At 46.4% G+C, this 20,151-nt stretch overlaps 7 protein-coding genes across 8 annotated transcripts; 3 read left to right on the plus strand and 4 right to left on the minus strand.

Moving 5' to 3' along the window:
• Positions 1-1,948: 1,948 nt before the first annotated feature.
• On the plus strand, positions 1,949-2,350 carry LOC112348240. The gene has a single exon (XM_024680397.1). It carries the CDS (start codon positions 1,949-1,951, stop codon positions 2,348-2,350), a length of 402 nt encoding a protein of 133 aa, XP_024536165.1.
• A 19-nt stretch (positions 2,351-2,369) lies between these two features.
• LOC9630455 (elongation factor Ts, mitochondrial) lies at positions 2,370-4,325 on the minus strand. Its single transcript, XM_024680404.1, has 8 exons — positions 3,947-4,325; positions 3,537-3,805; positions 3,394-3,483; positions 3,172-3,343; positions 2,930-3,120; positions 2,736-2,861; positions 2,594-2,682; positions 2,370-2,535 (listed from the first exon to the last, which is right to left on the minus strand). The coding sequence occupies exons 1-8, from the start codon at positions 4,323-4,325 to the stop codon at positions 2,490-2,492; spliced, it is 1,362 nt and encodes a 453-aa protein (XP_024536172.1). The 3' UTR covers positions 2,370-2,489.
• Positions 4,326-9,047: 4,722 nt separating this feature from the next.
• On the minus strand, positions 9,048-11,336 carry LOC9657285 (elongation factor Ts, mitochondrial). Of its 2 annotated transcripts, XR_002992887.1 has the most exons (9): positions 11,103-11,336; positions 10,866-11,038; positions 10,723-10,812; positions 10,501-10,672; positions 10,257-10,447; positions 10,064-10,189; positions 9,922-10,010; positions 9,729-9,863; positions 9,048-9,683 (listed from the first exon to the last, which is right to left on the minus strand). XR_002992887.1 is itself a non-coding variant. In XM_024679442.1 (8 exons), exons 1-8 carry the CDS (start codon positions 11,323-11,325, stop codon positions 9,818-9,820), a joined length of 1,110 nt encoding a protein of 369 aa, XP_024535210.1. In that variant the 5' UTR covers positions 11,326-11,336; the 3' UTR covers positions 9,048-9,817. The 2 variants fall into 2 exon arrangements, 1 of the variants encoding a protein (XP_024535210.1); XM_024679442.1 differs by having other exon boundaries at positions 9,048-9,863.
• A 16-nt stretch (positions 11,337-11,352) lies between these two features.
• LOC9630457 (probable bifunctional riboflavin biosynthesis protein RIBA 1, chloroplastic) lies at positions 11,353-13,346 on the minus strand. Its single transcript, XM_002961970.2, has 6 exons — positions 12,960-13,346; positions 12,646-12,867; positions 12,257-12,579; positions 12,065-12,194; positions 11,722-12,018; positions 11,353-11,667 (listed from the first exon to the last, which is right to left on the minus strand). The coding sequence occupies exons 1-6, from the start codon at positions 13,296-13,298 to the stop codon at positions 11,410-11,412; spliced, it is 1,569 nt and encodes a 522-aa protein (XP_002962016.2). The 5' UTR covers positions 13,299-13,346; the 3' UTR covers positions 11,353-11,409.
• Positions 13,347-13,457: 111 nt separating this feature from the next.
• LOC9630458 (dnaJ homolog subfamily B member 4) lies at positions 13,458-15,030 on the plus strand. Its single transcript, XM_024679452.1, has 3 exons — positions 13,458-13,774; positions 13,847-14,274; positions 14,456-15,030. The coding sequence occupies exons 1-3, from the start codon at positions 13,610-13,612 to the stop codon at positions 14,895-14,897; spliced, it is 1,035 nt and encodes a 344-aa protein (XP_024535220.1). The 5' UTR covers positions 13,458-13,609; the 3' UTR covers positions 14,898-15,030.
• On the minus strand, positions 14,905-16,929 carry LOC9657849 (GTP cyclohydrolase 1). Its single transcript, XM_002961971.2, has 2 exons — positions 16,534-16,929; positions 14,905-16,221 (listed from the first exon to the last, which is right to left on the minus strand). Exons 1-2 carry the CDS (start codon positions 16,772-16,774, stop codon positions 15,050-15,052), a joined length of 1,413 nt encoding a protein of 470 aa, XP_002962017.1. The 5' UTR covers positions 16,775-16,929; the 3' UTR covers positions 14,905-15,049.
• Positions 16,930-17,132: 203 nt separating this feature from the next.
• On the plus strand, positions 17,133-18,340 carry LOC9630459 (probable pectinesterase 67). Its single transcript, XM_024680413.1, has 4 exons — positions 17,133-17,365; positions 17,413-17,527; positions 17,612-18,129; positions 18,187-18,340. The coding sequence occupies exons 1-4, from the start codon at positions 17,133-17,135 to the stop codon at positions 18,338-18,340; spliced, it is 1,020 nt and encodes a 339-aa protein (XP_024536181.1).
• Positions 18,341-20,151: the final 1,811 nt, after the last annotated feature.

Below are 20,151 nucleotides of genomic sequence, written 5' to 3' on the forward strand. Positions count from 1 at the left end.
CGGCACCTTTCTCGAAGTGTGCCAGTCCAAGCAATCCTTCCGCAGCCACACGAGAAGATTTCTTCGTCGCGGCAGCAAGGCCCTTCTTCCTCAGCTCAGTAAACGCATCCTCTATAGAAAAATCCAAAGAAAAAATAATTCTTCCTTCCTTTAACATTAGCATTATCTCCACATCGTAGAAATCCGCAGAAGAAAAAGGAAAGAAAGCTTCGTCAATTGTTTCGAAATGATACTTTTTTTGTCACCTTTATTTTTTGAAAAGAAACGGTTTATGTTTATTTATCCATAAGCTTCTGGAACCTTTGATTCTTATTACGCCTAATTCTGCTTCTTTCAAATAAGTTAGAAACCCTACCAGGATGGAGGTTTTTAAGAAGGAAGGATTTAGCGGCATGGGTGCTTTGGGCAGTCCATCTGATTATTTCACTGACTGCAATCAAAAGCTTATCAAGTTTCGCATGTGTGCGATCCCAGTGGATAGGGAATCAAGAGCTACCAGGTTTGCAAGTGCCGTGAAATGTATGCTGCAACACCCTTTTAAAGGAGCCCCAATGCTAGTGTTTTGTAATGGCAAGGATACCGCGTATGAAATCAAACAGGTTTTGGATGCCAAGAGAGTGACAATGGCAACAGTAACTATAGTGGAGGAATTGAGCACTTTGGAGAAAAAGAGGGTCAAAGACAAGAGGGCAGTGGTTATTGTCACAAAAGATGTGATTGACAAGGTCTGTTTGCCTAGAATTTTTAAGGTGGTGGTGACCTATGATCTCGCTATAATTGGTATCAGAGCAAATGGCACAAGTTTGATTCTCATTGATTAGGGGCTATCTAAAATATAATATACCCTTGAGCAAGGTATATTTCTACTCCTAAATTTGAAAATCGTACATATGCGTATGTCCTTCCTTTTGTGGAACATCTTAGACGAAGGTATTCACCATGGGATTACAGTACAAGTGGATGACTAATTGTCTTAGATGGAATAGTTGATCTACACAATGGAGGGATTGGTAGATTTAGTGTGGAAATGGAAGTGTTAGTTCCCTTTGGCTCAGTAGGGGTTGGTAATCAATAGTCAATGAGGACATTGACATCTTTGAAGGGGGGTGAGTGTAGCGCATGTGATTATAGAATGAAATTTGAATATACTGTCACCGTGGATCTTTGGAACCTTGGGAGGGAGATAAATGGGGATAAAATGGGCTCTCTCATCAAGTTATTATCCCTTTTTCAATTGGTTTAAAGGGAGAGAAATAAAGTTTGATAAACTGAGCACATCAAATCTGGAGACTTTATTGAGTTGGACAAAATTTGATACTCGATTTCTTCCTCGTTTCTGGCCTTCTGTGGTTACTCTATATCAGAACAAGGAGTTTTTGGAAAGCATCAAGCAGTTAGCACATTGTGTCTGCATGACTAAATTGTACAAGAGAGAGCGGACAATGCAGAAATTCAGTGATGCATATGCGGATTTCTTGTTTAGTCCGAAAGCATAGATCGTTTCTGCATTTTGCTAACTTCTATTTGGTTCTAGTCACAAGAAAGTTGAATAAAGTTTCATTTTCTGGTTTAGTAATCATATGCTTCTCAAGAAAAGGTGGTGGGAGCTAAATTTCATGTTTTCGCTTTTTCTTATTAAAGAGGAAAGTTGATCCTTTCAAAACGACTATTTCATGGTTTGGCACATAGAAATCAATGTCTCGTGTTCTGGCTGCCGTCAAATTTATACCATTTCTGTGATAATTGGATACATTACGTCTAACGACTATGTCAAGCATAACATGCTGACTAAATAGTCAGAACCGAGTGACGCTGTAGCAATCTCGCTGGACTTGGTCTCCACTTCCTCCATCCTATAAATTGCCTCCACTTCTAATCCACCACACAGCAGCAAGTTTTGCGAGAGAGAGAGAGATCTCACTACACTTCGAAAGTTTCTTCTACCAAGATGGCGAGCAAGTCCCAGCTGATGCTTCTGGCCATGGTTGTGACAGTCCTCCTGGTTGGAGTGGACGTTGGTGGCATCGCAAGCGCAGCAGCCCAGCAGAAATGCAAATCTGGATGGAACTGGGACGGCCACAAGTGCATCCAGTGTCCCAAGGGCTGGTACTGGTATAGCAACGATTGCCACAGATGCCTCTCCGGTTGGAAGTGGAGTGGAAGCAAATGCGTGAGCTGCCCGAGCAACTGGTACTGGTACAACAACAAGTGCCACCAATGCCCGTCCGGATGGAAGTGGAGTGGAAGCAAGTGTGTGAGCTGCCCCAGTGACTGGTATTGGTATAACAACGATTGCCACCGCTGTCCGTATGGCTGGAAATGGAGCAAGGCTCACTGCACCAAGAACTAAGTCAGTTAACTCCAGCGAGAAAGAAGTACCTTCCAATTCGTTATTTCATTGCATCTTGTCCTCGAGATAATGTGCCAGCGTCTTTGGCAATTGATTTGATTCGAATAAAACCACCTACTTGTTTTGAATATCGAACCTGTCATCGTGCTGCAGCAGCAACCTCGGCAGCAAAGTCCTTTTCAAGCCTGGGAAAGTGAAGCCAGGAATTGGTTCGTGAAGGCTTGGATTGTAACAAGGACTTACTTTTCGATCCCCTCCCCGACTTCTATTCGCAGGAATCCCTCGATCTTGGCCGTCTTCCCGATTTCTTTGGACGTCTCTTTTAGCAGAACCTGAAAGATCAAATCGTGAGCCTGATGAGACATATTCGAATGGTGTGACATACGTTGATCCATTTCGTTTCGTCTGCAACGTACTTCTGCTCCAGAAGAACAACCTCTTCCATGTATTTGGCAAGCCTGCCTTCGACCATCTTCTGGACGACGTTCTCTGGCTTTCCAGCAGTCGAGGCCTGCAACAACAAAACAGAAAAACAATAGACAATCAATAAAAGGCAGAAAAATAACAAATGCCTTGCACCTGTGCTTTGCAGATGTTCCGCTCATGCTCCAGTACTTCAGAGTCCACGAGTTCCTTAGACAAAAACAGAGGCCTTGCAGCAACAACATGCATTGCAAGAGACGAGCCCAAGCTTTTCAGTGTTTCCGAATGCGAGCCTTCTTGATCATCTTCAACCTCGAGCGCAACGAGCCCCGCGAGCCGAGATAAGCCTTTCAGAATAAATTTGTGAGAAACGAGCAAACAGTGGAATTTACAAGCACCTGATGCCGGACTCATGTGCAAATACGAGGACACGATCCCTCTTTGCGAAGATATATAGAAAGCTCTTCGAAGTCTCACATTTTCTCCAGTGATAGCGGCAACTTCCGAGACTGCGTCGCGTACACAAAGCTCTCTGGTGATTGATGCGTGATCCAGCTTCACATTTACAAGCTGGAAATTTCCAAACATGAAAGATCTTTCCTTCGAGAGAACAGACTTACCTCTAAATCGTGCAAATCAAGAGCAGCTGGTTTAGAAGAAAATTGTTGGACAGCTTCCAATGTGGATGCCGCTTTTGCGACTGACAGCACCTGGAAAAATCGTGAGCAAAACTAAAAGCCGAAGAAGATCATCCATCACTTACAAGGCTCTGGAAGAGATCGTTTCGAGCAACAAAGTCAGTCTCGCTGTTAATCTCTATGACCGCGGCACCTTTCTCGAAGTGTGCCAGTCCAAGCAATCCATCCGCAGCCACACGAGAAGATTTCTTCGTCGCGGCAGCAAGGCCCTTCTTCCTCAGCTCAGTAAACGCATCCTCTATAGAAAAATCCAAAGAACAAATAATTCTTCCTTCCTTTAACATTAGCATTATCTCCACATCGTAGAAATCCGCAGAAGAAAAAGGAAAGAAAGCTTCGTCAATTGTTTCGAAATGATATACTTTTTTTGTCACCTTTATTTTTTGAAAAGAAACGGTTTATGTTTATTTATCCATAAGCTTCTGGAACCTTTGATTCTTAATTCTGCTTCTTTCAAATAAGTTAGAAACCCTACCAGGATGGAGGTTTTTAAGAAGGAAGGATTTAGCGGCATGATGAGAGGCCTTGCGCTGGCTGAGGCATGCCAGTTTCCGCATAGGCATCCATCTGGGAGAAGATGTCCAGAGCGTCTTGGATATGGCCTGATCTAGAACTCCACACCACTGCATCTCATTTGTCCCTTCGGAAGCACTCCTTGCAAGACCGAGCCTCTGGGCCTTGGAGCAGTTGATAAGCTCTGCTACCACAACTGGATCCGATTTAGGCCCTAAAATGGGCACTCGATCGTGAAGAAAGCTCATTTGTAGCAATGCATGCTTGCAACTGGTAAACGTGAACGTATCAGCCTTACCACCTTCAAGAGAGCTTCTTCGGGATAGCTGGTCTTGGACCATGGTGTTCCATCTCTCAAACTGCTAGCTTCAAAACATGTGACTTCAAAGCATTTTACCAACAACTAGATCATCCCTGGTCAGAACATCTCCTCCAGTATAACACAGAAACTCCATGGCTCTTGAGCTGATCATGCCTGTGCTTATCCCAGACCTTGAAGAACTCGAGAATCCGTGGAGGAGAGCAACCAGCGTAAAGTTGCTTGCTAAGAAACCTTGTTTGAGAGCAGGCAGCCCAATGCAAACTCAACGAATCTAGAGTTGTCATTCTCCGGCATCATTGCATCCCCAGAATAAACAGCAGGGAAGAATGACAAGGCAACATTTTATCCACCACTTGAGAAATATGGTCCAGTTGAAGGATGTTCCAGGATGGAGTGCTATTCCACTCGAATTGCTTCCATGATCCTTTGCTTCTGAGCGAGGCAGAGGATCATCGCTGTCCCTAGCCCCACATCCTTGTTTTCAGAGAAATTCTCAAACACAGTCATTGCTTTCTCTGGATTTCCACAGCGGCCGTAGCAGCGCACCAATGCAGTGGACATGGCAACGTCCCATTCCTCACGACACAAGCATGGATCTCTTCTCCATTGCCCAGATCGTCACAGCAAAGGCATCCTCTCGTAAATTGCAAATGCCTCATTGCATTGCCCGCACTGGGCATGAGCGTCGATCATCGCGTTCCAGGCCAGCAAATCTTTCTGTCCAAGATTCTTAACAGCCAGACGAGCTTCATGGAGCAATCCACACATCCTCCGAATCTCTGTGGCAATCTGCAAATCCCTGCTAAGCCCACACTCCTCGAGGAGCGATCGAACAAGGTTGCCCTGTTCCAGCGTCAAGCAAGACCTCACCAGAGGGAGTGAACCTCCGGCTTCACTCCGTCCAAGCACATCTCCCCAAGAACATTAAATCTCTCATCCCTGCTAGCGTAGGCTGCGATCAAGAAGCCCCAAGGTAAGACATTCTTGTCGGCGATGGCATCGAATGCCGTGCGTGTGTCGTCCGTGCTGCCGCATTTGCCATACATCTCCACAAGAAGATTGCCGATCCTGGTGAGCGAGTGGCGGCCATGGACTCGCAGCTGCGCAATCAGAGCGTGCAAGAGCTTGCCTGCTTCCAGGGCATTTAATCTGCCACATCTCAACACAAGAGCTCCAAACTCCTCCGCGTGGATCGCAATGTGGACACTGTTAACAGTTTATCCATGTCAGCATCGCTGGAAGAAAACCACGTGGCACTAATGTTTATAAGCCACGTATAAAGTGGTGCGTGGCCACGAAAACTTTCACCAGTCGGTAGGGTCGCAGTATCTCGCAGCTCAACGCAGCTCTTGATGCTTCCATTCCGCAGTTTGGCTCTCGTGGACTTGTTCCCAGAGTAAGTTGTAAGTGCTTAGACCAAAGAGTCGAGGCGCGTCTAACTTAACACAGATGTTTCCATCAGAAACGATGCAGCATCTCTTGACTGCGAGGAAAGCTGAGATACCGCTCAAACCACACGCAGAAGGGTGGCACGCTCGTTGGCCGGGAGGCATTGGTGATCCATTTGAGCCTTACATGGTGAGGATTAAGTACATCCTATCATGAGAGCTGACTTGCGAGGAGTTTGCAGCAACTTCTCAAGCAATTCCTTAACATCGCATTGACATTTCACGCAAGGTAAGGAGAAACTTTCTCTATTCTCAGAAGAAGTAACCTTAGTTTCGTGCGTAAACAGGGCGATGGAGCAGCTAACAACGTTTGGAGCTGTAAGAGCAGCCAGCAAGAATGCAAGGGATGCTGCTTACATCAGGACACAAGCGGCGGCGGCGGGAATTTCAGTCAAGGAGTACCAAAGGTTATTGGACATGTTCATGAAGATCGACTCTGAAAACACAGGGTAAGCAAAAACTCCTTTTTTACTTGGACAGCGACTCAATTTCCAAGTAACTTGCAGGAAAATCACCAAGGGCGAGCTCATGGTGAAGATGAAACGCGACAAAGATGTCTGTGTACTTTCAAAAAGTCTCCTCTCCAACGGTGCTAAAAACTTGAATCTCTTTTGTGTGCTGTAGATCGCTGCCTTCATGCAGTTGTCCAGAGCACGAAACAAGGATGGCCGACGAGAGTCCTTCGAGAGTGTCTTCAACCGGATTGACAACACAGGCGAGTGAAGGATGGCAGGCAGATCCCCGCAGAGCTTGGTCATGGCGGGATTGTTCTTGCTGAGGAGGAGCCGGAGGTTCTGGAGCTGGAAAATCTCCTTGGACTGCCCCAAGTTATCTGTGGAGCAGCTTGAGGCCTGGCCTTCATGATGACCAAAGGTTGAGGATGATGCTCTTGAGGTCTTGGCAATCGCCATCATGCTGTGGATCCTTAGGACCTTCTTCAGGACGTAGAGCTGGCACAGGAAGGATGGATTGCTAAGCACTTGATCGTGCACTGCTGGGCCTGGCTTCAAGCTGCCACAATGCTTGCAATCTGGGCATCAATAATCCAAGTATTGCTATGGTTCTTGGACTGCTGCGAGTTCTCCTCCCAACCTGAGGCTGCTCTGATCACGATGCTCCGAGCCCAGCACACCAAGCCATTCCTGAGCCCTCAGAAGTTATGTGTCATGGATTAGTCATTGATGCTCATGTGAATAAACATTTGCCACGTGGACGTGCAAAAAATTTACATGTGCAGAGCTACAAATTGCATGCCATAAGTTAGTTAAAAGGCCAAGAGTTGCTAGATAATGGTTGTTCTCACAACTTCATGTCAAGAGCAATGCTACAGTGGCTGGGCTTGATGACTAAGGAACCATTGGACGTCAGGGTGGCAAATGGCAGTGACGACGGTTCCTGTCTTTGTTCTTCCAAATCCTGCAAAGTCGTTCATAGTGATGACATATGCAAGTGATGCTGGAATCAGTGTTGTGCTCATGCAAGACAATAATGTAATCGCTTTTGAAAGTCATAAATTTTCAAGTGCTGAATCTCATTACTCAGTTTATGATAAAGAATTTATTGCCAGAAACACATTCTCACGGGGGGTGGATTTTGAAGTCATGTCGATCATCAATGCGCTACAGCATTAAAAGTTTCAATTAGTCAGTGATAACAATAGAAAAAAATAACATTTCGGGACAAGATGATTACAAATTTCAACAAACATCACTGGAGTGTCAACTTCCGGGCCATGATGCATTGCTTGGAGCGTAATCCGTGTGCATAGTCCTTCTAAGTTCGAAAGTTAACCAGCATTTCTACCTTGCTTGACGGCAACTTCTTTTAAGAGTCCGAAGGTGGTGAAACAAATTTGACAGAAAAGAGCAAGAAAATTAAAGCTTACTAGTCTGATAAAAGTTACAGCAGTTTGTTCATGAAGATAATCTCCATGCCACAATGTTGTGATGGTGGAGATTGTCTTCGCCAACAATCGAGCCAGCAGTCTCACATTTCCCATAGGGAAGTTACAAGAACAAATTTCTAAACAAGGGTGGGGTTTGAGCCACAAGCAAAGTCACATCCTTGGACCTGTTGGAATATCTGAGGAATCTAGTGCTCTTCCACAATCATGAGGCCATATCTCAGTCTCCCACCATCCTCCAAAAGCTCTCCACCATCGCACACGGTAGCAATTCCTTGCTTTTAAGAGAAGAGTTAGACTCTCCCATCTCTTGCGCAGCTTGAGCACCCAACTCGTCCAAGAAGATCAACCATATGAAACAGGTGACCACCAACCGCTCCTGGTCAAGATACTCATAAAAGTCACTTGATTTGGCTCCACTGTTGCATCCTCTGGAACAGTTCCATTGACTTAGAGTTCCAGCTGTGCTAAGTGTGAGCTGAGATCATGGCAGTCCATGAGATTGGAGTGGAAGCTCATCCTGTCAAACCTTTGCATAAGAGCATTGTCTCCGACTTGAACATGAAATCCCGGGTGCTTTGGGCAGTCCATCTGATTATTTCACTGACTGCAATCAAAAGCTTATCAAGTTTCGCATGTGTGCGATCCCAGTGGATAGGGAATCAAGAGCTACCAGGTTTGCAAGTGCCGTGAAATGTATGCTACAACACCCTTTTAAAGGAGCCCCAATGCTAGTCTTTTGTAACGACAAGGATACCGCATATGAAATCAAACAGGTTTTCAATGCCAAGAGAGTGACAATGGCAACAGTAACTGTAGTGGAGGAATTGAGCACTTTGGAGAAAAAGAGGGTCAAAGACAAGAGAGCGGTGGTTATTGTCACAAAAGATGTGATTGACAAGGTCTGTTTGCCTGGAATTTTTAAGGTGGTGGTGACCTATGATAAACTGAGCGCATCAAATCTGGAGACTTTATTGAGTTGGACAAGATTTGATACTCGATTTCTTCCTGGTTTCTGGCCTTGTGTGGTTACTCTATATCAGAACGAGGAGTTTTTGGAAAGCATCAAGCAGTTAGCACATTGTGTCTGCATGACTAAATTGTACGAGAGAGAGCGGACAATGCAGAAATTCAGTGATGCATATGCGGATTTCTTGTTTAGTCCGAAAGCATAGAGTGTTTCTGCATTTTGCTAACTTCTATTCGGTTCTAGTCACAAGAAAGTTGAATAAGTTTCATTTTCTGGTTTAGTAATCATATGCTTCTCAAGAAAAGGTGGTGGGAGCTAAATTTCATGTTTTCGCTTTTTCTTATTAAAGAGGAAAGTTGATCCTTTCAAAACGACTATTTCATGGTTTGGCACATAGAAATCAATGTCTCGTGTTCTGGCTGCCGTCAAATTTATACCATTTCTGTGATAATTGGATACATTACGTCTAACGACTATGTCAAGCATAACATGCTGGCTAAATAGTCAGAACCGAGTGACGCTGTAGCAATCTCGCTGGACTTGGTCTCCACTTCCTCCATCCTATAAATTGCCTCCACTTCTAATCCACCACACAGCAGCAAGTTTTGCGAGAGAGAGAGAGAGAGAGAGAGAGAGATCTCACTACACTTCGAAAGTTTCTTCTACCAAGATGGCGAGCAAGTCCCAGCTGATGCTTCTGGCCATGGTTGTGACAGTCCTCCTGGTTGGAGTGGACGTTGGTGGCATCGCAAGCGCAGCAGCCCAGCAGAAATGCAAATCTGGATGGAACTGGGACGGCCACAAGTGCATCCAGTGTCCCAAAGGCTGGTACTGGTATAGCAACGATTGCCACAGATGCCTCTCCGGTTGGAAGTGGAGTGGAAGCAAATGCGTGAGCTGCCCGAGCAACTGGTACTGGTACAACAACAAGTGCCACCAATGCCCGTCCGGATGGAAGTGGAGTGGAAGCAAGTGTGTGAGCTGCCCCAGTGACTGGTATTGGTATAACAACGATTGCCATCGCTGTCCGTATGGCTGGAAATGGAGCAAGGCTCACTGCACCAAGAACTAAGTCAGTTAACTCCAGCGAGAAAGAAGTACCTTCCAATTCGTTATTTCATTGCGTCTTGTCCTCGAGATAATGATTTGATTCGAATAAAACCACCTACTTGTTTTGAATATCGAACCTGTCATCGTGCTGCAGCAGCAACCTCGGCAGCAAAGTCCTTTTCAAGCCTGGGAAAATGAAGCCAGGAATTGGTTCGTGAAGGCTTGGATTGTAACAAGGGCTTACTTTTCGATCCCCTCCCCGACTTCTATTCGTAGGAATCCCTCGATCTTGGCCGTCTTCCCGATTTCTTTGGACGTCTCTTTTAGCAGAACCTGAAAGATTAAATCGTGAGCCTGATGAGACATATTCGAATGGTGTGACATACGTTGATCCGTTTCGTTTCGTCTGCAACGTACTTCTGCTCCAGAAGAACAACCTCTTCCATGTATTTGGCAAGCCTGCCTTCGACCATCTTCTGGACGACGTTCTCTGGCTTTCCAGCAGTCGAGGCCTGCAACAACAAAACAAAAAAACAATAGACAATCAATAAAAGGCAGAGAAAAACAAATGCCTTGCACCTGTGCTTTGCAGATGTTCCGCTCATGCTCCAGTACTTCAGAGTCCACGAGTTCCTTAGACAAAAACAGCGGCCTTGCAGCAACAACATGCATTGCAAGAGACGAGCCCAAGCTTTTCAGTGTTTCCGAATGCGAGCCTTCTTGATCATGTTCAACCTCGAGCGAAACGAGCCCCGCGAGCCGAGATAAACCTTTCAAAATAAATCTGTGAGAAACGGAGCAAACAGTGGAATTTTACAAGTACCTGATGCCGGACTCATGTGCAAATACGAGGACACGATCCCTCGTTGCGAAGATATATAGAAAGCTCTTCGAAGTCTCACATTTTCTCCAGTGATAGCGGCAACTTCCGAGACTGCGTCGCGTACACGAAGCTCTCTGGTGATTGATGCGTGATCCAGCTTCACATTTACAAGCTGAAAATTTCCAAACATGAAAGATCTTTCCTTCGAGAGAACAGACTTACCTCTAAATCGTGCAAATCAAGAGCAGCTGGTTTAGAAGAAAATTGTTGGACAGCTTTCAATGTGGATGCCGCTTTTGCGACTGACAGCACCTGGAAAAATCGTGAGCAAAACTAAAAGCCGAAGAAGATCATCCATCACTTACAAGGCTCTGGAAGAGATCGTTTCGAGCAACAAAGTCAGTTTCGCTGTTAATCTCTATGACCGCGGCACCTTTCTCGAAGTGTGCCAGTCCAAGCAATCCTTCCGCAGCCACACGAGAAGATTTCTTCGTCGCGGCAGCAAGGCCCTTCTTCCTCAGCTCAGTAAACGCATTCTCTATAGAAAAATCCAAAGAAAAAATAATTCTTCCTTCCTTTCCACAATCTCATCAAGAGCATACCTTCGTTCCATTCACATTTCACCAGCACTTCCTTGACATCCTTGATCGGCGCCCCGGTCCGCTCGCGCAGCGTCTTGATGAGATCGGTGCGCGAGGAAGCATCGACAGAGAAAGATTTCGCACCGATTGCAGTGATTCTAGGCAATCCACGCACCGATCGGCCCCTACAAATCGCCGTCGCCGCGCGCCATAGCGGAGCTCCTCTCGCCATTGCAAGGCACATTTTAGGGCTTGGACAAGAAAGAAAGAATTTGATGGGGTTTTAGAAAAAATTGCCATTGACGGGATTCGAACACTCGACGTATTGTTAAAGAGCATTTTGGCTCTTTTTTTTCCCATTTACCTTGTCAGCAATGAGCCCAGTAAAAGTCCCCGGTAACTCCGACCCATAGACATGGCCCATTTTCTCGCGCTTGGTTTCCAAGTAGCGCTTGTTCTCGTCAGTGATAGTGGAGATCACCGAAACGCGGCCAGTGATCGCTAAACCATAGCCTTTCAATCCCATATACTTTGCTGGATTGTTGGTCATGAGCTTCATCGTTCTAACACCCACGTCCCTTAGAATCTACAAAACGAAAGTTCGATCAGTCGCAAGGTTTTCGAGTGTTTGATCCATTACCTGTGCTCCAATTCCATACTCCCGCGAATCGACTGGAAGGCCGAGCTCTACGTTTGCTTCCACAGTGTCACGGCCCTCGTCCTGTAAGTTATATGCCCGTAGCTTGTGTCCCAGGCCGATTCCTCGTCCTTCGTGACCACGCAAGTAAACCAGCACTCCCCTCCCGGCTTTCTCGATTTGCATCATCGCGATCTCGAGCTGGTTGCCACAGTCGCATCGCTTGGAACCGAAAACGTCCCCGGTGAGGCACTCCGAGTGGACACGGACGAGGACATCCCGGCCGTTGCCAATGTCACCCTGGAAGATTTTTTAAGTCGAGTGTATGGAAAAGAGTGTTTTTTACCTTCACAATGGCAATGTGTTCGATGCCATCGAGCTTGGATTTGTAGCTGTACGCTTTGAAAAGCCCCCACCTTGTTGGAAGCCTCGAAATGGCTGTTCGCTCGACCAGCTTCTCGCGTTTTCTCCGGTACCTACGAGCACAGCCTGCGTCTCAGAACGAAACATACGAAAAACAACAATGAGCTTCCAGTACCTGACCATGTCGGCAATGGAGATGATGTGTAAGTTATGCTTTTCCGCAAACACTTGTAGCTGTGGCAAACGTTGCATGCTTCCATCCTTCTCGTTCACCAGCTCACAGATCACTCCGACGGGTGGCATTCCAGAAAGCACAGCGAGATCAACCGCGGCTTCCGTGTGTCCTGCTCGCTTCAAAACTCCACCTTCTCTATAACGTAGAGGATAAACGTGCCCCGGTTTCTTAAAATCGCTCGCAGTGGCATTTGGCGACGCAAGCATTGAAATGGTTCTCGCACGGTCCTCGGATGACACACCCGTGGTTGTCCCTTGGCCATCCTGTAGCACAAAGAATTTAAAACTAAGAATTCGAGCCAAAAGTGAAGAACAAAAAAAACTACTAACCACAGGAATCGTAAACGCTGTAGATAGTGCTTCCTCGTTCTCTTTGTCCGAAACCATCAACTTTACGTCCAATCGGTCCAGAATTTCACCCTTCATGGGGACGCAAATGATCCCAGTGCAATGGCTTCGCAGGAACTCGACCTTCTCGGGAGTCACCATGGAAGCCGCCATTATCAAGTCACCCTCGTTCTCTCGATCCTCGTCGTCCACAACAATGACCATCTACATGAGGAGTTCTTTAAGACGCACAAGAAGAAAAAAACAAGAAAGGAGGAAGGAAGGAAAATTTTTTCTAGCAAGCACCCATACCTTACCTTGCCTTGCTTGAAAGCCTCCAGCGCCTCGGCGACGGAGCTAAATCCCTCGGACGGACGATCGGGATCCCCCTCGATCTCGCTGCTCTCGAATTCCTCCTCTACAGGATCGAAATCCATCCTCACGCCGCCTACCTCGGCAGATCCACTGCCGGACGACGAATTCACCGCGCCATTCCCCTTCTCGCATCGCACAGCGAATGCTCCTCGCCTGATGCGCACGGCGGCAGCGTAGCCGATCCTTCGCGGCGATCTCGCAACCATTCGCACTGACGCGCCGCCGCCATTGAGATTGAGCTGGATCGCGACGGGATTTCCATCCAAGCGCATCATCCTCATCGCGCCCTTTCTTCCCAGAAATATTTCTGGATAGAACAAAGAGCCCTAAAGTAGAGCACGCAGAATTAGAGTTTAAACCTTACACGGGTTTTAGACGTGGGATCCCGGTCTGACGTGGCGGCTTATATTTGGGCCTAAGTTCCACGTCATGGTATTTTCCAGAAGATTCTGGAGCTAAAGCTATCAGGGTTTTGAGGCGATCGGTCGATCGACTGCGCTGTGAAATTTCCGGATTCGCGAGAGTAGTGTAGCGAGATTCGAGCTTCTAGGATCAAGAAAGGGGGAAAATCCTTGCTAGCGACTAGGAATCGATGGGGATAGATTACTACAGCGTGCTCAAGGTGGACAAGAATGCCACCGAGGATGATCTCAAGAAGGCCTACCGCAAGCTCGCCATGAAGTGGCATCCCGATAAGAATCCCAACAACAAGAAGGAGGCCGAGGCCAAATTCAAGCAAATCTCGGAAGCGTATGAGGTATGATCCATCCCTCTTTTTTCTCTCCTCTCGATCGACTGTGGCTGATCGATCGATTTCTGTGATTCGCAGGTGCTGAGCGATCCCCAAAAGAGGACGATCTATGACCAGTATGGCGAGGAGGGTCTCAAGGGCCAAGTTCCTCCTCCCGGCGCCACGGGAGGGACGAATTTCGCGAATGGCGCCGGGCCCAACGTGTTCGTGTTCAATCCTAGGAACGCCGAGGACATCTTTGCCGAGTTCTTCGGTGGATCCAGCCCGTTTGGGATGGGAGGTTTTGGGAGGAGCGCTAGCCGGTCGCCCTTTGGCGATGGAATGTTTGGGGGCTTTGGTGGAACCGAGAACGTTTTCAGATCCTTCGGCCAGGATGGTGGATCTCTGTCGACCGGTCCGAGGAAAGCTCCGGCGGTGGAGAACAAGCTCCCGTGCAGTCTCGAGGAGCTCTACACTGGCTCCACCAGGAAGATGAAGATCTCTCGCAACATCGCCGATCCCAGCGGGTAAGTTTCTTTGGAAAGTTAGAACCTTGCTAGAACTTCGCTAGAACTTCCTTAGAACTTTGCTAAACCTTGCTAGAACCTTGCTAGAACTTCGCTAGAACTTTGCTAGAACTTCGTTAGAACTTTGCCTAGAACGCTCTTATGGAGGATTCTAACGTGAGAGCTTCTTGTTTCTTTACAGGAAGACAATGCCTGTGGAGGAGTTTCTTACTATCGACGTGAAGCCGGGGTGGAAGAAAGGCACCAAGATCACTTTTCCAGAGAAGGGAAACGAGCAGCCAAACTTGATACCGGCGGACATCGTCTTCGTGATCGACGAGAAGCCACACGACGTTTTCAAGCGCGACGGCAACGACTTGGTGATGACACAGAAGGTGTCCCTGGCCGACGCTCTAACAGGAACGACGATCACAGTGAACACTCTCGACGGAAGAACGCTCACGATTCCCATCAACGACATCATCTCTCCCGGCTACGAGAAGATTGTTCCACGGGAAGGCATGCCGATCGCCAAGGAGCCAGGCAGGAAAGGAGACCTCAAGATCAAATTCGACGTCAAGTTTCCCACGCGACTCACTCCAGAGCAAAAGGCCGCCGTGAAGAGATACTTGACCACTGCGTGAAGAAGAGTTCCTGGCGAGCTCCAGCGGCAGTGGCATCGTAATTTTGTAAGTGTAAAGACGTCCTAAGAAGTACGTAAGTCTGTTCTTCGTTAAAAAAATTCCTTTGCTCGGTAAATTCAACTCTTTACTCGCAGATCTCTGTCTCTCCCTCTTTACTTGGAAGAGTTTGCAGTAGCGATCATCTGTAAGAACTCCGCCCGCTTCTTGCCATGGACGGCAAAATCGCCCATTGTCGCCAGCGTTCCTGTAGTGCTGCCGGTTTTCTTCACGCCTCGAGAGATCATACAGACGTGCCCAGCCTCGACGACAACCATGACGCCGCTAGCAGCAGTGGAGCTCATCACAGCGTCGGCGATTTGCCTCGTCAATCTCTCCTGGACTTGGAGCCGGCAGCTGTACAGCTTGACAATCTTCTCGAGGATGCCCCGACTAGCTCTGGGATGAGAGCTCGGGTGGTTTTTCGCTGGAAGAACTCCGACGTGAGCCACTCCGGAGAATGGAAGAAGATGGTGCTCGCATTGGGAACAGAATGGAAGATCCAGCACAGCTACCATCGTCACGTGGTGATCGCCATCCTGTTCTACTGCTGCTACTCCATTCCCGAGTATGAAGTCCCTAGAGAGCCGGCTCCCGTGCGTTGATGCTAGCAGCCAGCGAACGTAGCGAGAAGGCGTGAGCTTGAGCTCCTCCCGCGTTGGATCTTCGCCAAGAGCTCGCAGCAGCGTCACCACCGCCTCGACCATCGTCTCAAAGTTGGGGTGCGAAGATCTCTCAGCGGCGGCGTCACCGGCTAGTAGCGGACAGATCGCCGGCTTCTTCGTCACCGAGAGCTGCGAGCTTCCACTCAGCTGGAGCATGGCAACGAACTCTTGCCAGTCTTCCGAGCCACGATCGTCGTCCTCGAAGCTGCCTTTCCTGGCGCAGACCGATCGTCGAATCCAGGAAGCCGGCTCCTTGCTGCTTCGAAGCTCGCGGGGACACTCGAGATGCCAAGTCTCTCCAACCACGGCCACCCCGAGAGGCTTAAATCCGTCCCAGAGAGCTCCTGCGATCTCGTTGGCGAGACGATCCGGGCTTTGGAGCCGAGCTGCGAAGATCTCCGCGACGCGGGGGAGCTTGCTGAGGCCGACGACGCGCTGCTCGGAGGGAATGTAAGCGATGTGACAGCAGAGCTTGAATGGTAAGAGGCAGGACTCGCAGGTGGAGAAGAGCTCGATGTTTCGGACCACCACCATTCCTCCGCAGCCGCCACCTTTGCCGTTTCCAGGGCCCGCTTCTGCAAAGAGAGCTCCACCGATGGTTTGCTCCGCCGAGAGTCCATAGCCTATGGTCCAAGTAAGAGAAGAAGTTTAGAAGAAAGCTTGAAACGTAGAAGCCTGTCCAACAGAGCTTAGAACTCTCTCCAAGCTCTATAAAGAAAGAAGATTTCTAAGCTTGAAAACTTAGACCTCTATCCGACATGAAAAAAAAAGAGTTCTATACGAAAGTCTCGGCTCGCGAGATTTAAAAAAGAAAAGCTTTGTCATCTAGCAGAGAAGACCGACGCAAAGAACCAATCACTCAAGAGAAAGAAAGGAAGGGACTGTGATGCAAGCGCTACGCGATCGAAATCTCGCCTTGGAAGAGAAATGCTAACCTTTAGTGGCAGAGAGGAAGGCATTGGCGACCCTGGACGGCGTCTTGATCAGTCCATTGCGCGAGAGATCCTCGCCCAGCCCCTGGAGCAGCGCGCGCACCGAGCTCACCAGCCGCGAATCGGCTACCAGATCGCCGTCGCCGTCGTCCACGAGACAATCCTCGTCGCTGGCTGCTGACCTATCGGAATCGCTGGCGCTGCTGGCGCTGCTCACAAACTCCGCGATCGGCAATGCCCCCATAGCCCGAGCGATCGATCGCCCGATCGAGGAAAGAAGAAGAATAGATCGATCGATCGCCCGCGCCGACAAGAATGCCTCCCCGCCGTAGAAGAGAGACAAAGGAATTCGAGTAGGACTCTTCCAGTCCACACAAAATCATACCTCGCACTTTAGGGTTTTTTCATCATGCCATGGGGCCAAGGCCGTACGGGCGCCACCAACCGTACATTAACGCAATCCAAAATTAATTACTTTTATTATTAGATTTATTTTTGCGTTTTTATTAATAAAATTAACATGCGCATAAACCATATTCAACTCTCCCAAGAGCGTTTAAAGAGGAAGTTTCCTCCCATTTTTAATCTTGGAGATCGTTGCAATGTTGAGGGTGATTTTCCTGTTGGGCTTATTGGTTCTTTTGTCTCAGCATAATCTATGCAAAGGTCATGCCGAAGATGATCTTCACCCCGCTCTTGTTAATGCGAATGAGAGAAAGATCGACGTTTATGTTGGGCCGAGCAGCGATTTCAAGACGATCCAGGCCGCCATCGATGCTGTTCCACTGGAGAACAAGCGGCGCTATATAATCCATGTCGCCAGCGGAGTTTATCGGTAATCACTATAGCATTACTATCATTAATGCTTGTGTTCTCTTGCAGCGAGAGAATCACGATTCCAGCAAGCAAGGATTTCATCACGCTCTTGGGCAACTTTGATGACAAGTTTGCGACGATTGTTGTGTCCGCTGGAAACGAGCCCACACTCTCAGTTCAGGCAAAGTACTTTGTTGCGCAGTTCATCACATTCAAGGTACTTCCGAGTTCTTGTCTCTTCAACTTTTATTAATATGAAGTTTAGAACGATGCACCATTTGTTTATGCTGGAGCCGTAGAAGAACAACAAAGCAACACCGTAGCCGTGCAAGTATCGGGTGACTTTGCGGCGTTTTACGACTGTTTCATCACTTCGAGCCAGCATACGCTCTCTGAAGACCGCGGCAGACATTTCTACAAGAGGACCTTCATCCAAGGCAGTATAAACTTCATCACTGGACAAGGAAGGTCATTATTCCAGGTAAATATGAAACTGAAGAAGAATTGCTTCGTCCGTGACGCTTATATGATCAATTCTTTGCGTGCACAGGAGTGTAATATCGTCTCCAACTCGAGGAACAACACTGGAGGGATTACTCTTCAGTCTAAGCCAGAGCGATCGTGGGGTTACTCGTTCGTCAACAGCTACTTTGGAGGAACTGGGCAACTGTCTTTCGGCCACCCTTGGAAAGATTTTGCCCGCGTTGTGCTTATCAGTAGCTATTTCGACGAAGTTGTAATTCCAAACAACTGGGACAGATGGCCATACAACAATGGCAATGGGTATGAATCTAGATATTGGCTCGTAGGCATGTAATCGTTTTTCTGTGTGATTTCCAGGAACGTTTTGTTTGCTGAGTACGATAGTCAGGGTCCAGGGGCTGTCCCCACGAAGCTTGCCAATTGGGTGAAACACTTGAGCGAAGAAGAGGCTCAGGACTACAGCAGTATTGCGTTTGTGGATGGGGAAGAATGGCTGTTCTTGGAAGTCTAAACTTATAATTTTCACTAACAATTTTCACTAACAAGCTAAACATGTCTAAATTCCAACTTCATAATATAAACAAGATCTAACCGCAGCTTCCAACTTGCATGGCGTTTGAAGTTTCGCGTTTCCCAATGATATGTATGTTTCTGTTTTGAGATTATACATGTCCATGTCCAAGTGCAACAAAAGTGTCCCACTTATCCACTTATGGGAATTGAATCCGCTCCTAAACGACACCACAAACACTGATCTTAAAGCTAAAGCTCCAGAAATCCATAATTCTACAAGGATGAATAGTCATGGCGATGTTGGTGACACTCCTCAAATCCGGATCGACACAGCACTATGACAAGTAATTTTTAAGAAAGGCATGGTTTGTAATTAGGAGCGGATTACATAAAAAATCAGGGTAAGTTTAGTTGCCTCTTCCAAAGTAGCGTTTCTTAGCATTTTGTCATACCTCATTTATATGGAAAGTAAAATTATAATTAAATGCCATATATTCAAAACTCTATAAGCCAATTACTACTGTAACACTAAAAGCACTTAATATTCTAATTGTTCTTCTTGTTCGAGTTAAAAAAATTATTAAGAGTAATTCTTATATTATCTCTATCTTCATAATTTTCTTGATTAAGGATATAATTATTATTATTAATATTAAATATTGTTAATGGAATATCTTTTTGTTTTATATTATTATTTTCATACCCCATTACAACTGCTTATTGATCCTAGATAGTATATTTCTAATTGTTTGTGAAAGCTGAATTATAATAATTAAAATCTCATTTTGTCTAAGTGTGTTTTTTTCTCTATAGTCTAAAGTATAATCATCAGGAGTAACAAAATATAAAAAATTAAGAAAAATTTCATAATAAATTTGAAGTTTACCTATACAATATATCTAAATTACAAAATGAGAAATTAATAAAAAAACAAGAAAGGATAAAATACTTTTATGAGTCAAGTGGGTATTCCAAGATCAATATTTTAATTTTAATTTTATTATATTTTATCAAATGATCTCAGCTTCAAAAGTATTTTTAGATTATCTATCTAGGAGATTGTAGTAAGAGATCAGAACCTGGATATAAAGGAATCTAAAATGAGGGGGAAGCATGGCAGAAATGTGGTAAAACATGAAAAAAATGAAAAGTCTAAGATGGTGGGCATCATTATAACACAAGAATCTCAAACTTGGAGGATGGTGGGCCTTGGACAATCATGGCCCTTTGTTCTTTTAAGAATAATTTTCATCTTCTTTAGAAAGAAAAGATTGTTGTTTGTGAAAAAAAATTTGGCTTGCAATCAGCCATTGATTGAAACCGACTATAGAAACACAGTGATCTCGAGCATGAGAAGCTGTTGGAAGACGTCTCTAACAAGCTGGAATAGCCAATAGAAGAGGCTCGCCATCTTCTTTTGGAGAGGGAATCTTACATGACTTGCTGTGGGAACACAGACGTCTCCAGTAAGGAAGAAGATTCTTTAGAGCTTGCTGTGAGTTTGCAATCAAATATAGGAATATAGTGATCCCATTGAGAGGTCTTGATGAAGTCTTCAACTTAGAGCAGCCTAGCAAAATCTATGTGCAAGAAAAAGCTCGCCACCTTCTTTGGCGAGCTGGCTGGTAGAATCTTTGTGTGGATGATTATAAACATGCGTAAGAGATGGTGGAGCATGGAGGGGAGTTAGAGGCCCAATATCACGGTTCTTGGAACTATTTGACCATTCCAACTTCATATCCTTATTATAATATAGTAAGAAAGTTTCCAACAGCAGCTTCCAACCTGCATGGCGTCTGAAGATTCCAC

Source organism: Selaginella moellendorffii, unplaced genomic scaffold (assembly GCF_000143415.4).
Source record: "Selaginella moellendorffii unplaced genomic scaffold, v1.0 SELMOscaffold_1, whole genome shotgun sequence".
In the NCBI taxonomy this organism is placed as follows: domain Eukaryota; kingdom Viridiplantae; phylum Streptophyta; class Lycopodiopsida; order Selaginellales; family Selaginellaceae; genus Selaginella; species Selaginella moellendorffii.

Bases quoted from the DNA above. Each gene is read 5' to 3' on its own strand.
- LOC9630455 (XM_024680404.1), bottom strand. From the start codon at position 4,325: ATGGTCCAAGACCAGCTATCCCGAAGAAGCTCTCTTGAAGGTGGTAAG. The intron at 3,806-3,946 runs GTAGGGTTTCTA...CAATTGACGAAG, and splicing joins TCTTAAAAACCTCCATCCTG to CTTTCTTTCCTTTTTCTTCT. The intron at 2,862-2,929 runs GTGCAAGGCATT...TTGTTGTTGCAG, and splicing joins GGAACATCTGCAAAGCACAG to GCCTCGACTGCTGGAAAGCC.
- LOC9630457 (XM_002961970.2), bottom strand. From the start codon at position 13,298: ATGAGGATGATGCGCTTGGATGGAAATCCCGTCGCGATCCAGCTCAAT. The intron at 12,580-12,645 runs GTTAGTAGTTTT...TTTGTGCTACAG, and splicing joins CAGCGTTTACGATTCCTGTG to GATGGCCAAGGGACAACCAC. The intron at 12,019-12,064 runs GTAAAAAACACT...AAAATCTTCCAG, and splicing joins AACACATTGCCATTGTGAAG to GGTGACATTGGCAACGGCCG.
- LOC112348240 (XM_024680397.1), top strand. From the start codon at position 1,949: ATGGCGAGCAAGTCCCAGCTGATGCTTCTGGCCATGGTTGTGACAGTC.
- LOC9630459 (XM_024680413.1), top strand. From the start codon at position 17,133: ATGTTGAGGGTGATTTTCCTGTTGGGCTTATTGGTTCTTTTGTCTCAG. The intron at 17,528-17,611 runs GCAAAGTACTTT...TATGAAGTTTAG, and splicing joins AGCCCACACTCTCAGTTCAG to AACGATGCACCATTTGTTTA. The intron at 18,130-18,186 runs GTATGAATCTAG...TGTGATTTCCAG, and splicing joins CCATACAACAATGGCAATGG to GAACGTTTTGTTTGCTGAGT.
- LOC9657849 (XM_002961971.2), bottom strand. From the start codon at position 16,774: ATGGGGGCATTGCCGATCGCGGAGTTTGTGAGCAGCGCCAGCAGCGCC. The intron at 16,222-16,533 runs GTTAGCATTTCT...CTTGGACCATAG, and splicing joins CTTCCTCTCTGCCACTAAAG to GCTATGGACTCTCGGCGGAG.
- LOC9630458 (XM_024679452.1), top strand. From the start codon at position 13,610: ATGGGGATAGATTACTACAGCGTGCTCAAGGTGGACAAGAATGCCACC. The intron at 13,775-13,846 runs GTATGATCCATC...TGTGATTCGCAG, and splicing joins AAATCTCGGAAGCGTATGAG to GTGCTGAGCGATCCCCAAAA. The intron at 14,275-14,455 runs GTAAGTTTCTTT...GTTTCTTTACAG, and splicing joins AACATCGCCGATCCCAGCGG to GAAGACAATGCCTGTGGAGG.
- LOC9657285 (XM_024679442.1), bottom strand. From the start codon at position 11,325: ATGTGCCTTGCAATGGCGAGAGGAGCTCCGCTATGGCGCGCGGCGACG. The intron at 10,673-10,722 runs GTAAGTCTGTTC...GGAAATTTTCAG, and splicing joins TTGATTTGCACGATTTAGAG to CTTGTAAATGTGAAGCTGGA. The intron at 10,448-10,500 runs GTACTTGTAAAA...TTATTTTGAAAG, and splicing joins GCACATGAGTCCGGCATCAG to GTTTATCTCGGCTCGCGGGG.